The following is a 15,460-nucleotide window of genomic DNA, read 5'->3' on the forward strand; positions in this document are numbered from 1 at the left end:
CCTGGCTAGCTACTGTGGAGAGAGAATATGAACCCATGTTTTGCCATATGTTTTCACCACTGCAGTAAATGCCTAACTTGGAGACAACTGGAACTTCAAGAACAATGTTCGTTGTGTTGAGTTTTTTACCTTGCCTGCAGACTTTACAGTCCATCTTTTATGTAAGGAACACATCCTTTTCCTAATCAGGACTTACCACTACATTTCTTAGTTGAGTGGTAGATAAACTAATTGATTTCAGTTTGGGGTACATGTTGTATTCAACAGAAATAAACCAGTTTCAATAAGTGAGATGCAGGCAGAAAAACTTAAAAGACCATGTACATCTGGGCTTACTTATAGTCATTGAGGTTTTTAGGGGGGCTAGGATTGGAGGCCGAGTATGAATAATAAAATTCAGGTGATATGTAACTATTCTGCTAGTATTACAAATATATGTCTCTAGATCGGATTGCTTAGTTCAGAATAATATTAAGGAAGTCAAGGTTTGTTAACTTTGTTTCACCTAGGAAAAGTCTTAGACTTTGTAACAAAGTCACTCTGAGAGAATAAAAAGTATATCTAGGTGATTGCAGTGGAGTTAAGTTGAAGACATTGTAACTGTAGCTAAGTGATCAAATGGCTCTTATGTGGCAACTGCCTTATCCTCATAAGTATCCTGTTAGACTTGTTTCTTAGGATGGGAAACTGAGGTTTAAATAAGTTACATTAAATTGTCTAAGTTTATGTCCAGACCTTAAATACTGGGCTTTAATGTTTAGGGAGAAGGAGATCAGTGTATTTCATTTTGGCAGATTTGGTATCCCTAGTGTTGAGAGCATTTCTTGGCATGTAATGTGCAATTATATATGAGTGAATGAATGAATGATTCACAGAATCATTTTAAAAACAATGTACCTGTGGAGCAGAGGCATTTTCTATGTCTAGAATATCAACAGACCTTAATTAAATATCGTTATAAGAATCTCTTCAATCTTCTTTTATTCCTAGTCTTTCCTAGAGGGTGAAGCAAGTTGCTTCCCATATGGCTTCATTCACCTAATTAAGGATGCTGGGGATGCCCTCCTTTCCTAGTTTGCCTAAGTAGGTCTTTATCTTCTTTTGACCTTACCTTTCCCTTGAGTCTTCTGCCTCTCTATAGTCCATTTGAGTGTATGTAGCAAGTAAGTAGGCTTTGCCGTCTGTGTGTGTTATTTACTAGTCTAGACCAATTCTAGTCTTGGAGAGTAGTGAAATTAGGGGTACTATGTTCTGCATTGTAGAGCTAGGGTACAGAGTTGATAGGTAGTTTAAAATTTCTTAACTAAAAACCATGCTATTCTATGTTTTCAATCTTTTGAACTTCAAAATGTTTTCTTTGGCATTTTGATTGTTTTTGTGATCATACTGAGATGAGATGAGTGCTAGGATGGTGCTAGGATTGTGCTAGGATGCAAAGTTTGAGCTCAGCTTGATCAATTACAACATTAAATCAGGTATCCAGAAGAGATTTTCTGTTGGGGGAAAATTAGTTTGAAGTAGTTAATTTGAAATACCGAACATCTCTGATCCACATAGTTGATAGATTAATAAAGTACACATTTACAAAATGCTCTTTTAAAAGAATAGCAAACTCCAAATGTAAAGCAAGAAATCATGATCAGTTGGCCTCTTCTTAATCTTAGTGTGGTCAGACAGCAAAAAATAACATCTCTTTGTAGGCCCAGGAAGCATGGCAGAAAGGATACAATGAAACTAGTTGATATAATGTATCAACTTGCATAAGCATATGGTCAAGGTACTTGACTTAAAAAAAAACCTTTTCATACCAGTGTGTGTAGGCTGTTGGGCAAATTGCTCTTAAATATAGAATCTCAGACCTCAAGACACCTGGGTGTGAGGGTGTGTCCAGTGCTGGGTATAACCCAGGGCCTGGCATCTGATAGGCAGGCACTGCACCCCTGAGTTACAGTCCCCACCATAGACATACATGGTCTTGATAGGGAACCTTTGAAAGAGTGTTGGCAGAAACCAACAACTTTTAGGTTATAGTATGTACATCTTTAGAGAATTATCATTTCACACCAAAAATCGCTGAGGAATTTTGATCATTACCGCCTTTCTAGGAGCCAAACTTTTTTTCAAAGCACTGACAAATTGAGTTATGAATCCAAACTTTGGTTTGAGTTACATTGAGCTTTAGATAGTGCTCTGCTAATTTATTTATTTATTTATTGAGAGAGGGACTTGCTGTGTAAGTTAGGCTGGCCTTGAACTCATGGGTCAGTCTCCTGGGCTGGGATTACAGGTGTGTGGCACCATGCCCAGCCTCCCAACCTCTGCTAACACTTGTGATGCTGCTTGAACTTTGACAAACCGCTTAAAATCTTAATCCTTCACTTTTTTTTCTCACATGCTGAATAAATATTATATAATAATGTGGAAGACCTTCTTTTAGTCACTCCTAACTGATTAAATGATATGCTAGTAAGACTTTAAATTATTTTAGAGATCTTGAAACGAATTGTCTTGCCAGATACTTTGCATGCATTATGTTTTAAAATTCTGCCTAACAGTTGTGGAGGTAGACACTAGTACTTTCATTTTGAAGCTAGTAAAATGAGACTCAGAGGACTTAGACTGCCAATTCATTGGTCTTCTCTCTTTTTTATTTAATTAAATTTTTTATCTTGTAAGACAAGGTCTCACCATGTTACCCAGACTGTCCTTGAATTCATGGTGATCTTCTTGCCTCAGCCTCCTGAGTGCTGGGATTACAGGCATGTGCCACCATCCCTGATATTCTTTTAATTGTGTTTTATGCATATAAAGTCATAGAAGCATCAACATAGTTGGGAGTCAAGCTAGCTCTTGCTGACACTAATAGATACAAAAACTGGTATCAGGCTAAGTTGGATTTTAGGTTGGTGTGAATACAGGGCAGAAAGACAAGTCAGTCTAAGTGAGATGTGGTAAAACCTGAGTTCTGTTACCAAGAGGATGGACAGTCCTTGTACACCTTGTGAGGGATCGTTTGGCTGGTTACAGTGATAGATAGAGGATACATGGGCAGGGGTTACAGGTCTTTACTTGGTTCCATTTGTTGGCATTTAGTGAGAACTATGAAGTTAAAAGAAGTTACATGGGAAGCTGGGGATGCACATTTTTTGTGGTAGAAAGGTAGAGTGGATCTTAAATTAACTGACACACCCCCCCCCCAGTTCAACCATTGGTTAAGGAAGTAAGGGTGTTTTGGGTACATGTATCCGACCTATAAGGTTTTGTAAACAGTTCCCATCTTTGGGTCACTGCTAGAGATCTACTTATGTGCTGATTTTCATTTACATTTTACTGTATTCATATAAATTGTAAGGGTAGTAGCCTGAGAGTTAAAAGGTATTCTGCAGAACCACTCGTGGTGGTTCACACCTGAAATCCCAGCACTCAGAAGGCTGAGGGAAGAGGCTGGCCTGGGCTACATAGTGAGTTCAATCCCAGCCAGTACTGCATAGCAAGACCGAGATCCCCACCCCGCAAAAAGTGGGTTGTCTTGTAATCACAAGTGTATCTGCATGTTAGAAGCAGGAAACATCACAGTTACTTGGAAACCAATATTTTAAAGGTGGTTTAACTTAGATGGGTTGGAGTGAAGTTCAGTGGTAGAGACTGCCTAGCATCATAAATAGTCTGGGGTCATTTCTTAATTATTTATTTCTATATTTAATAGAGACAAAAGTAGTTTTGAATTCCCAACTCCTAGGAAAGTTTCCCCCTTCAATTGAAAGGCATGTTGAAGGTGTGTCATTTACTAGGCTGGGCTGAGTCCTTGGGAAATCCAGAGGAATTCAAAAGCAGGTGGTGGATTGTGGTGATAGGGGAGACATCTTAAGCCCACTTGCAAGGTCAACAGAATTACAATACAATGCAGTGGGGTAAGTACTACTTTTGGGTTTCAAATTTGTGTCTTCCACTTCCCAAGCTCACTTGTCAAATTAGCATATGTAAAAAACCCTTCAGAGAAGGAATTCTTTGGTTTCTGGGCTTTCCAGAGGTTACTTTCAGGGCACTGGCCTCAAAAACCCTGAACTTCTGCATCCTAGAGTAGTTTCAGAGCCAAAGCTTGGTCTGTATGTAGTTATTTTTTTGTGAGCTATGAAGGGAATTAGGAGACAGCAAATCTAGATAAAGATTTTGGTAGGATAATATAACTTTTACAACAGCATTTGTAGTGTTTACTTTTGTTAATTTTTCCCCCCAATTTTGCCTAGGTATGTGTGGAATTTGATGGGGAATCTTGGAGGAAGAGAAGATGGCTGGAAGTCTACAGCCTACAAAGGAGAGCATTCTTAGTAGAGCATCATTTGGTTTTGGCTGAACGAAAGTTGCCTGAAATTTCTGAACGAATTGTTCAGTGGCCCGCAATAGTGAGTAAAAGTGACTTTACCGATGAGAAAGAGAGCATTCCATCTGTTTTGGGTCCATATATGAGATAGGATGGAAGAGTCAGGACACCCGGTTGCCTAACTTGGCATGAGGGGTGGGGTTCAGTCCCCAATACTGAACCAAAAAAGCAAAGCGCATGCAGCATCTCTGCCAGCCCCACTATCAGCTCCTAAGTTCTGGGCTGGGCCCTTGGCTCTTACGGGCCTCATCGTCTTCACTTGAAAACAGGATTAGAGGTGGCATTGGGAATACCTGGGTTCGGGGTCAGAAATGAGCAGTCATGCAAACATAGCAATCTCTGGCTTGGCCCAGAGTTAGTGTTTAAGAAAATTGGAGTTGTGCGAAATGCACAGTAGTCTGGTGCATCGGAGGAAATGAGTGATGCCTGCAGCTGGAGAGGATAGTACAAGGCGTGTGGGCTGTGAATTGGGGCTTGTGGAGGGGAAGAGTTGTGTGTGTACAGATAGTGGGAAAGGCTGGGGGGCTCTGAGAAAGCTGACTGCATTGTGAAGGGCCTCGTGAAGCTAGCAAAGCTAAGATTTTGCCCACAGTGAGAACTGCTAGAGGTATCTGAATGGTACAAGATTGTGATTAAAATTTTAGTTTACTTTTTGTATTTTCTTTCCCAGCTATTGAGAAATTTCTAAAAATGCAGCCTTGACTCCCAGAAGAACATACATACCTACACATGTTTTTTTGGGAAACCATGAATCTGTAAACTCATACATTAATGACTCCCAAATGTGTATTGAGTTTGAATAAAAACTCCATGATCTTGGGGCTGCATAGTTATGAGATCCTTAACAGTAAATAAAATATGTAATGGCTTTGTCACTTTGTGTGGAAAATTGCCAGTTCCTGTTTTCAGAATAATGCTGGTAACAGTTATGATGCCAAAAATATTTTCTTTTTCTTTTGTTTTAGATGTATAAATCTCTATTGGACAAAGCTGGTTTGGGATCTATAACTTCTGTTCGCTTCCTAGGAGATCAACAAAGCGTATTTCTTTCCAAAGACCTTTTGAAGCCTATACAGGTAAGACATCGGAATGGTATTAAGCCATAAGAATAGATGCACATGTTTTTTCACATGAGAAGCAAAGTACTGATGTTAATTGTCCTCATTCAAATGTGTGGCAGAAAAGAGCCCACCCCATAAAGAGCTGTTGAGTAGCATCTTTCAGTGTTAGCCTTGGGGTTAAGGATATTCAGAGCTGAAAGGACAAAGATCCTGCAGTTGATTGTGTGTGGAAACAACTAGGTGATATAAACATAGTTTTTTCAAAATTGACTATCATTCAGAGGTGTGTGTACATACATACATGCATTTGTCCTTGTTATTCATGGAGTCTATGAATTTTTTTGCCTGCTAACATTTATGTTTATAACCCTCAAATCAGTACTCTTGATGGTTTATGGTCTTACAGTTACAGAATAGTAATAATTTGTACCACACATCCTCCCATTCGAGGTCAAATAAGGTGACATTCTTCTACTTTCTTGTTTAAGTTCTCAGGCTATAAACAGGTATCCCTTTTGGCCCTTATCTAGTGTTACACATGTGTGTCTAGTGACTTCACTGTTTTAAATGCCTCAAGCCTATTGCTAAAGTGCTGTCTGGACTTCATGAGTGCAGGAAGGCTGTGATGGGTCTTAAGAAATACATGCATAAGACAAACATTATTCAGCTATCGAGTTCTAGTGCTTTTGGCCATGAGTTCAAGGTTAGTGAATCAGCAAGAAATATTAAATAAGGCATCTCTTAGCAGAAACACACATAAGACAAGGTTATATATTTTTGTTGTGGGGTTTTTTTTTTTTTAAATTATTTCAGGGATTGAACTCATGACCTCATGCTTGCCAGGCAGGCACTTATGCCACTGAGCTAAATCCCTGGCTCCCTGAAGGTTATATATTGATCCATCGATGAAAAAGTGACCAGAATCTCCTAGGACTCCTGTTTCTCTCCAGATATAATAATAATAATGGTTCATCATTCTGTATTCACTGTTTGTGGCAACCTGTAAATAATGAGAATTGGCAATGCACATACACATTCTTTCCAACAACCTGTAGACTCCTGAGTATTGCTGGTATTTGATTATTTATTGCACACATGTTGAATGCCTTCAGAATAATGTTGCTTTTGTATTCATGTTCATCTTTTAGATACCATTTATGAAACTTAAAACTTTTACTCAGTTGTGTGTGACTTCACATCTCACTCTTCGTGGGGTGTAGCACTATTAAACCTGTCTATTTGCTAAAAGACACTTGGGGTCAATGGTCATTGGCTTGCTGCACCCATGTTGAAAAGTTCAAAGCAATGTCTGTTTGCATTTTTATTTGGGCATCCTGGAAGTCAGGGAAAATACTGTGTATAATGTGGACTGTATTTTCTGTTTGAAGTAAATGAAACAGAGGGTGATGATTTTGCTTTAGTTTCAGGTACAAGTTACCTATGTATGTTAGAAGAATGACTTGCTTCTAAGGACCAAGAATTATACAGGGGTGTTTTGGATATTTTGCTTTATTGAGTAGTGTATTTTTTACCTCTTAGCATTGTTTTCTGAATTTTCTTCTATTGTGTATGCAAGCTGTTCAGTTAAGGTCAGAGCTCTTAGTTTTGTTTCTTGAGATGAAAAAGAAAAATCTGGATGAGTAAATTTTTCATTTGTTCTCTGGGAGGGGAGTCATTCTTGGCCCTGTGTATCTATCTTACAGTGGTGGAAAGGTATGAAGGTCTTAATGCAAGGGCTTCTGTGTTAAGCCCTGTTTGTGCTTTGCCCTGCTGGAATTTGGGTTTGGCAGGTTATTCCTACAGACAGTTTCTGTATGTGTTCATCATGACTGGGTGTGTATGCAAAACCTGAAGACTACAGAACAGTGCCAAGAATGGAGCTGCTGCCAAGGATCTGAGTATTTCAAAACGTTTACTAGGAAACCTTAGGCTAGTCATTCAGATTTTCTGTTTGTCTCCTCCTCTTCTTTACCTTTTGTGAAAGAAGGCATTTGGAATTCTAGTTAGGTAAAATGAATCTGTGTCATATGAGTTGTTAACAATAGCAAGCGATGTGTATCTTAATCTCTGTCTTTTGGCCCTTTGATTTGGATCTGTGGTGTCTCCATTCCTAGTGTTGGGGATATAGAGTGTTTTTACTTGGATAGGCCAGCTTAATTTGTTTGCTTATGATTTTCCTATATCCAGGGTTATGTCATGTGTCATCCTATGCCTTGAGCCACTGTTGGTATTTCTTATGCTCCTGATTTGGGAACTTCACTTCAGTTCCTCTGTACCTGTGATTATATGATAGTTCCTTGGAGTTGAAATGGTCTGGGGCCAACAGTGACAAGTTAAGGCACTTTAACTTATTAAACTAATTTATCCAGTGTAATTTTTAAATGTTTATTTCCTTAAAATGTAATGATGGTTGATTTTACAGGATATAAACAATCTTCGGCTTTCCCTTACCGATAATCAGAAAGTCAGTAAGGAATTTCAAGCCCTGATTGTGAAGCATTTAGATGAAAGCCATCTGTTACAAGGTATGTGGGTGACCTGATGATGATGGTTAATGAGTTGATTGATGTTAGCTTGTAAGAAGTTAGGATTCAACTTTTCTTATTCTGTCATTGAAATTTATTATTTTAAAAATGTGAAAATAATTTTAAAATTCAAAACTCTGAAAAACTTTTCCTTCATTCTTAGAGTGCAGCTAGATGATTTAAAGGACTTAACACATTCTAAGTCTTTTAAATTTGGAAAGAAGATGATGCGAAACTAATAGAAGCAAAACAAATACTTTAAAAACTCATTTTAATGTGGAATTTGATGTTTGGTATGTCAGACTATAAAATTGATAGGGCTTTTATTTAAAATCTTTACCTTTTTGTTTACTGCTATTGAGGTTCTTATTTTCACAGTCATAAAATTTTTTAAAAATGTTTTTTAAATTTTAAAAATACAGCATTTCTTTTGGTTTCTTCAAACTGCACAGGAAAATGAGTTGGTTCTTAATGAATTATCGATAATTCTTGGTCTGTTATAATATTCTAGAATAAATATATTGCCAGTCTTAATGTAGAAGAAAGTGGAACTTACGATAAAAGATGTACATTTTGTTCCTAGCTTTGCTGAAATGTCTGTCATGTTAATAGCAGTTCTTTCAGTGTTTACTTTTGTCTATCGCATATTTTTAAAAAGATGCAGGAAAAACTGGAGATATAGAGTGCCTACCTTGTAAGCACAAGGTCATGAGTTCACTTTCTAGTTAAAAAAAAAAAAAAAAAAAACAGGTGCAGGAAAAGATTGTCTCAGGTAACAGTGCTAAAGGAGATGATGCAAACTGCTCTGCAACTTTTTCTCTTTTTAAGGTGACAAAAACTTAGTTGGTTCAGAAGTAAAAATTTATAGCTTGGACCCATCTACTCAGTGGTTTTCAGCAACGGTTGTAAATGGAAACCCAACATCAAAAACCCTTCAAGTCAACTGTGAGGAGGTAAAAACAGTAACAGTTGCATGTAAGATAACTTTGTGGGTGAGATAACTACAAAATATTTATCTTTCAGAAGCGTAAACCCTTTATAAAATGTTAGAGCGGAAATAGAAATGATAATTGTTTTGAAAACTGTAGCTGGGTGTGGTGGTGCATGTTTGTAGCACTGGGAAGCTGAGGCAGGAGTACTGCAAGTTCAAGCCCAAACTGGGCAACACAGTGATTTAGAGACCCTGAATCAAAATTCTAAGTGAGGAGGTGGGGAGAGCTGAGAATGTAGCTCAGGGTGAAGGCCCTCCGTTTCAGTCTCCAATACTGAAAACAATAAGAAACTGTTATTACTGTTGTGCCCTATTGTTATGTTAACAAAACTAATTTTCACTTCCCAAGCTTGTTTTAATTTTCCAGTATTTTTGTTTCATTTTTAAGATCCCAGCACTGAAAATTGTTGATCCATCACTGATTCATGTTGAAGTTGTACATGAAAACTTTGTGACATGTGGTAAGATACCTTGAAGAAAACCTCTTCTTTCTTTTTCCTCTTACATTAAGAGCAGTAGGGAAGCCAACTTTACTATTTTTATATATTGTAGGTAATCCTACAAGAATGGGAGGTGTAAAACGGAAGTCTTCTGAGAACAATGGAAGCTTGGTTTCCAAACAGTCCAAGTCTTCCTCTGAGGTAACCTTGATTTGTTCTCGTCACCATGTAAAGCTGTCTTTGGTACTGCATGGCCAGTCTCTGTTATTGGTCATACAGCTGTCCTTTCTGTCCTGTGCTGTCTTGTCTGCTCTTTGTGGTTCCAGATCTTGGCCATAATTTCTACACTCAAGCAGATGGAGATAATATAAACTTCTGGTTCACTACTTTTTGTGGAAAAGAATAGTTTTCCTTTTTGGTATATGCTGGGAATTCTCACTAGATGTGACCCTTTCACCCTGTGGGTGTGTTTTTGAAAGTAAATTGAGAGGTGCGTGTTAAATTGAAAGAACAGTGTGAGAAGAGGAAAGAGCCTTAGAATTCTGAGTTGATTGAGTGTTGAAGATAAGACCACTTTTTCAGAAGAGATGATTTGCCGTTATTAATTTTTGCCCAGAAAACTATAGACTTCTGTGACTGCCATGTGGGTTTGGGTGCCAGATTTAATTCTCTTGTGAAATAGTTCTTTTTTGAACCAAGGAAGCTAAGACTATTTCTTCTTTAGGTGAGTTCAGTCACTATATCTATTTGAATGCAAATAACTTTCACAGTTTCAGTAGATAAATGTACTTGTGTTACATGGACAGTTTCCTGCATTATAATAAAATCAAAAACGCCTTTATTGGCTGGGGATGCAGCACAATGGTAGAGTGCTTGGCCAGCATGTGCATCAGGCCCCAGCACCCAGTACCACCAAACAAAACTCCCCAGCTTTTCAATCCCATGCTTTAGGCTACAACTTATACTTTTGAAATCGACTGTGATGCTACTGTTCAAGACTGTCAACAACACTTGAGAAGGGACCTCGAGATCTAGGGGAATGAGGCAAGGAGGAACAGCTTGGAATGGGCCAGAACCCTAGGTTCTGGATAAAGGGTGCACTGACCACAGCTTGGACTGCAGCCAAAGCAGTCAGTGTACTATACAATGCTATGCCACTGCGTAACTAGATAGGCTGATGGGCTTTCCTGAGCCTTTGGCCTGTGGACAGGCAACAGGAGCCTTGACACTTTACCAAAGCTTTGTAAATCCTCCTGTCTAAAACCTGTTCTGCAAGCAGAGTTGGAGGCCCAGGTTGTTCAAGAAAGTGTAAAGAGGTTATTGTGGATTGTCTTTCATTTCTGCCTAAAACTAAGTACTGAATGTGGAAATACTGAGCACAGTGTGCTTAGGTGCTCGCTCCTGGAGATCTAGAGGTATTAGGTTTGCATCTTAAGGTACACATTTTCCAGAGGATCATGGTCTCTCCTGGGGGCTTCACAAGCTCTGAGGGAGTGCCCTGAGCAGGAAGCAGACTGTGCTGAAGCTTGCAGAGAACTTTTGCCCTAGCTGGAGCATAGCAGGTATGAGAAGAAAGAAACGCTCAGCCAGAGGTAGAAAGGAAGTTTGGGTTTTCTCTTACTTGGGTGTGGAGAGTGATTGAGGGTATTTAGGAGTTTTGAGTTCAGGAGGTTGGCTGAGCTGTGTAGATGATGAATGAGGGAAGGTCCTCGGAAACAAGCAAAAGGTCAGCAGCAGTGTCTACCATTAAGGGGCTGGAAGTGAGGTAATGATCTTGGGACGGATTGCTGTTCAGTAAGAGGCAGCATTGGCCTAACTTGGTGAGAGTCTAGGACCGAGGAAGGGGGGCGCTTCAACCTTGGTGGAACAAATGGAATGTCTGCTTCATACAGCAGTATAGTTTCCTTCCAAAGCTCACGTGACATGGTCAGGTGATCACGTATGGTATGGTGTAGTCGCCCAGTCTGGGGGGAACTGAGCTAGTGGAGGTAGAGGTTCTTCTAGAAAAAAATGGCTTTGGTAGGGCTCTGGGTAAGTAATGTAGCTAAAGACTGTACAGGTGTCACAAGTGATTGTTGCATTTTAGAGTTAAACTCAGGATGTTGCCAAGTAATGCACAGTGTTAGCAGCTGAGAGAGGGACGGTAAAATTACCACCTGTTGGCTTTTGATATGGAGAAATTGTTAGCCAATAGGGTAAAAGGCCATTTTGGTTGGGTTTGCCTGTTGATGCAGAAGGTGTCAGTGTCAGTGGCCAGAAGGATGACGAAAGGAGAGTTGCAAGATGGTATGTGGAACAGGAGTCTGGAAGGAAGAATGATCCTTCAGAGTATTGAGTTTATTAGCAACAGGAAAGGTGAGTGAACAAGTACCTTTATAACCTTCAAGGGAACGCTCGTAAAAAGTGGTAATGCATACATATATAATATTGTCCTCTGCCTGACTGCAACTTGTAGGGCAGGGAATATTTTAAAAGAAACTTTCTCAGGGAAGTAGTGTAAAGCAAAGAAACTTCACTTGTGATGCATTTCTCAGAGACTTTATTCACACTTTGGAATACTTCCCTCCTTTCTCTGTTTTTTGTTTGTTTGTTTGTTTTTTAAAGTAAAGGTTTTACTCTTTTGGAGTCTCCTTGATTCCTTTGTGAGCGTTTACCCAATCAGTATTCTTTTTCATCCTGGGAGATTATTGTAATTAGGCAAGTTTTGTGCGTGGCCCCTAGATTACAAGAGGGCTGAAGAGCTAAAGGAAGCAGGGGCTAAGAATGTGAGCTAAATGCAAATGTGTGAGTGACAGGTGAGTATAGTAGTGCCCTTGGCATGAGTCTAACTGCCCTCCTCCGATGGGTTGGACTGCACAGGATTTCTTTCCTGGTGGTGTTTGGAAGACAGGATTTTGGGATTAGGTCAGCAAGACTCTAGTGTGCTTCAATGAGTACTTCTGGTTAAGACAAACCTGTTTGCCAGTGGCATCTGGCTCCTTGAAGGTCTTCTCTGCCTAGCAGACTCTTCCTCAGAGTTACAATGGACGTTGTCGGTTAATGGGGAGAGTCTGCTGAGGGGCGTGAGCCAGCAGTGTCCTTTTTAGAATACTATCATACACTCAATTATATTATCTCCGTCTGCTGGCAGGGAGGAACTATTGCCATGACTGGTATAGAAGACCTTCAGGGAAAACCCTTCAGGTAAGAAGAAACTTTGACCCTTTGTTGAGTCAGAGGCTGGTGCAGAGGTGTGCACGTGGAGATGGGCTTGGGGATCAGAAGTCCTGTCCCTTTGGAGCTAAACCTTAGGAGAGTCGTAAAGGGAGAGACTTCATCTTTTAAAATCCCTAAGTATTTTTGATTATACCCCTTGGGACCTGACTGAAACTTTTGACAGTATTTTTAAGAGAGCTTATCTCTAAAATTGATGTTATTTTGGGCCAAGGCATGTATGTGGTAAAAGCCCTCTAAAGCATACTTTATTATTCTCATTTTATAAATGAGATTAATGTGTTGGAAGTGTCAGAGACTGAATTCAAATTAAGATTTGTCCCTAAAATCAAATGTTCTTAACCACTGTGCTGTTTCCATTCCTCCCCAACCCTTTCCATGGTATGGTGAATCTCCATCAGTGAAACAGCAAATTCCTTCTTTCATTCCCTCTGTCCCTCCCTCCCTCCTTCCAACAAATGTTTATGAATCTTTAATACGTGGGAGACACTGATCTTCAGTGGTGAGCATTACTGCTGCCTGTCTCTTCAGGTAACTCATAAGAATTATTTATAGCTATTTAAATCTACAAAGTGCTAACCATGTTCATTCATTTATGCAGTACTTTCATTCCACCAGTCTTACTTATTGAGCGTCTGGTGTATGTCTGGCTTGATGTGGCCTGATACCCAGTTCACTGTGAGGAGACTTGATAGTAATTAAGTAGGAGGTCCTTTCACAGTGTGACCCGTGCTGTGATATAACCAGAGGAATATGACAAAGAGTAGTTGGGGGCACTACTTTGGAATGAATAGTCTAGGATTCTGAGGAGCTGACATTTGAGCAAATGTGCAGGTGAATGGGAGGGACCAGCCAGCCTCTGCAGACTGCAGGCAGGGGGACTAGCAAGTACCAAGACTAGGCTGGACAGAGCTTCAGCTGCTTGAAGCCCAGAGGAAGCCAGTGTAGCTGGGGTGCTGTCTACAAGAAAGAGTGAAGTGAGATGGGGGCAGGGCAGTTGGCAGGACCTGGGCCACATGGGGCTCTGTAAGGTGATGGAGCACCAGGTTTTGTAAAGATGGCTCTGTGGTAGAATACATTCAGTAAGAGATGGAGGATGAGCAGGAATAGAGAAAGGCAGGCTTGCTAGGAGACAGTGGAGAACAGGAGAGAGTTGGTGGTGGTGTTGGTCCACAGAACAATGAAGAGATGAAATAAGTTCTTTTAAAGTGGAGGCAGGAGTTAACTGATTCATTGACTGGATGTAGGAAATGAGGAAGAGGGAGAGCTTTATTTTTTACTTGCACAGCTTGATGGACATGGTATAGATAAATATTTATGCATGACTTATTGTTCTAAATCTCACAAATGCATTACTCTTAGGGGTAATTTAAGGGAAAGTATTAGTGCATCAACTTTACACATATCCAGAGCAAGCAAGTGGGTAGATAGGTAATGTGTGGGGAAAGCAAACCTTGAATAAGCGTGTTGTGATGATTTTGCAATTAAACTTTGGGAGGCTAACCTTTAATAGGTGATTTCTGGAGAATTGTAATGAGTATAGCCTAAAGGGACCTTTTAGAAATAATCTAATTTCTTCATTTAAAGGGGTTGGAAAAAGATCCCAAGCATAGAGTCAACTCTGTTTCCCAAAAAGCCAAAACCAAATCAAACAGCAGACCTACATCATTTGGTAAACACTAAACTAATATTTTACAGAAATTCAGTTGACAAAAATAATGATCAGATGATTTCGTATTTAAAAAGTTTGAAGCTATGCCAAAAAGTTGATAGTGATTAACTCCTTTTTTTTCGATAGTTCTATGGGATTCTGTTTTGTTTCTTGAGACAGAATCTTGCTTTGTTGTCCAGGCTGGCCAAGAACTAAGATCAAGTAATTCTCCTGCCTCTCAGCCCCCTGAGATTACAAGTGTATGTCATTGTACTGGGTTGGTTTTCCACTTATTTCTGTTAGCTTATAATAATCTTTTCAAGTCTGCCAGAGTAAATGTCTAGGGTGAAAAAAATCTTAAGCAACATATAAGTATTTTTAGAATTTCAGGTTTTAAGTACCTACTAAAGGAGATTCTGCATTAAATTTTAGAAGTTAATTACTGCAAGATGAAGACACTTTGAAGACTTAAGTTTAGATTTGTTGACAAGGTAAAGGTCATGGCAGTGTGAAAGTGGTGCTAGAGGAAGGAGTGACTTGTGCACAGGTGCGGAGCCAGGTGAAGATGGCTGAACGGTGACATGTGTTCAGCCATGGGACATGTGGTTGTCTCTGTTTTCTCTTCCTGTTTACATGCGGGGAAGTTTATTTTTGTGGCTAGTACACAGAGTGGTAAGAAGTGTATTTGTATTTTTGTGGTGGTGAAACCACATGAAGAGGGAAGGAGAAAGGCTGTCCCCCTGTGTTCCATGGGCCTGTCCATGACTGAATATTTTTTGCAGCTTGGGGATGACCTTTGTGACTTGATGAGCCACATAAGACCAAGAACCGTGTCCTCAACCTTTTGCATTGCAAAGGCTTGTCTTGGTACCCAGTAGGCATAGGCACCACTGCCTTCAGGAATCGTATGTGGTCTGGTCTGCTGCCAGTCTGCGCAGTAAGTGCGTGATGGGCATTCAAGTCATGTCGAAATGAATGCATGTGAAGCTGCCTCCTTTAAGGCTGTCACTTAAAAGTTCACTTTGGTTCCTTGCACCATTAAAGTAATGGCTACATGTCTTTTCCCAGCACAATGACACATCTGAAAAAGATCAGCTTGTGATCTTTTACAGGAGTACTTAAGTTGCCTGAAAAGCTGAAGCAGTTCACAGCCTTCAGATATGAATATTTAATTGTGTGATTATCATGTATTTACTGT

General features: G+C 39.7%; 1 protein-coding gene across 4 annotated transcripts in view; it reads left to right on the plus strand.

Moving 5' to 3' along the window:
- The window catches only part of Kdm3a (lysine demethylase 3A), a 45,199-nt gene that overhangs the window by 2,647 nt on the left and 27,092 nt on the right, over positions 1–15,460 (plus strand). For all 4 annotated transcript variants that reach the window (XM_063229688.1, XM_063229691.1, XM_063229690.1 and 1 more), the window contains exons 3-8: positions 4,248–4,403; positions 5,347–5,457; positions 7,865–7,967; positions 8,796–8,920; positions 9,347–9,419; positions 9,511–9,599. In XM_063229688.1, coding sequence (XP_063085758.1) covers positions 4,248–4,403; positions 5,347–5,457; positions 7,865–7,967; positions 8,796–8,920; positions 9,347–9,419; positions 9,511–9,599 — 657 coding nt within the window. The remainder of the gene's footprint in view (positions 1–4,247; positions 4,404–5,346; positions 5,458–7,864; positions 7,968–8,795; positions 8,921–9,346; positions 9,420–9,510; positions 9,600–15,460) is intronic.

The sequence above is a fragment of the Cavia porcellus genome, unplaced genomic scaffold, assembly GCF_034190915.1.
Source record: "Cavia porcellus strain 051 isolate PalLab524CR breed Dunkin Hartley unplaced genomic scaffold, mCavPor4.1 scaffold_18, whole genome shotgun sequence".
Classification (NCBI taxonomy): domain Eukaryota; kingdom Metazoa; phylum Chordata; class Mammalia; order Rodentia; family Caviidae; genus Cavia; species Cavia porcellus.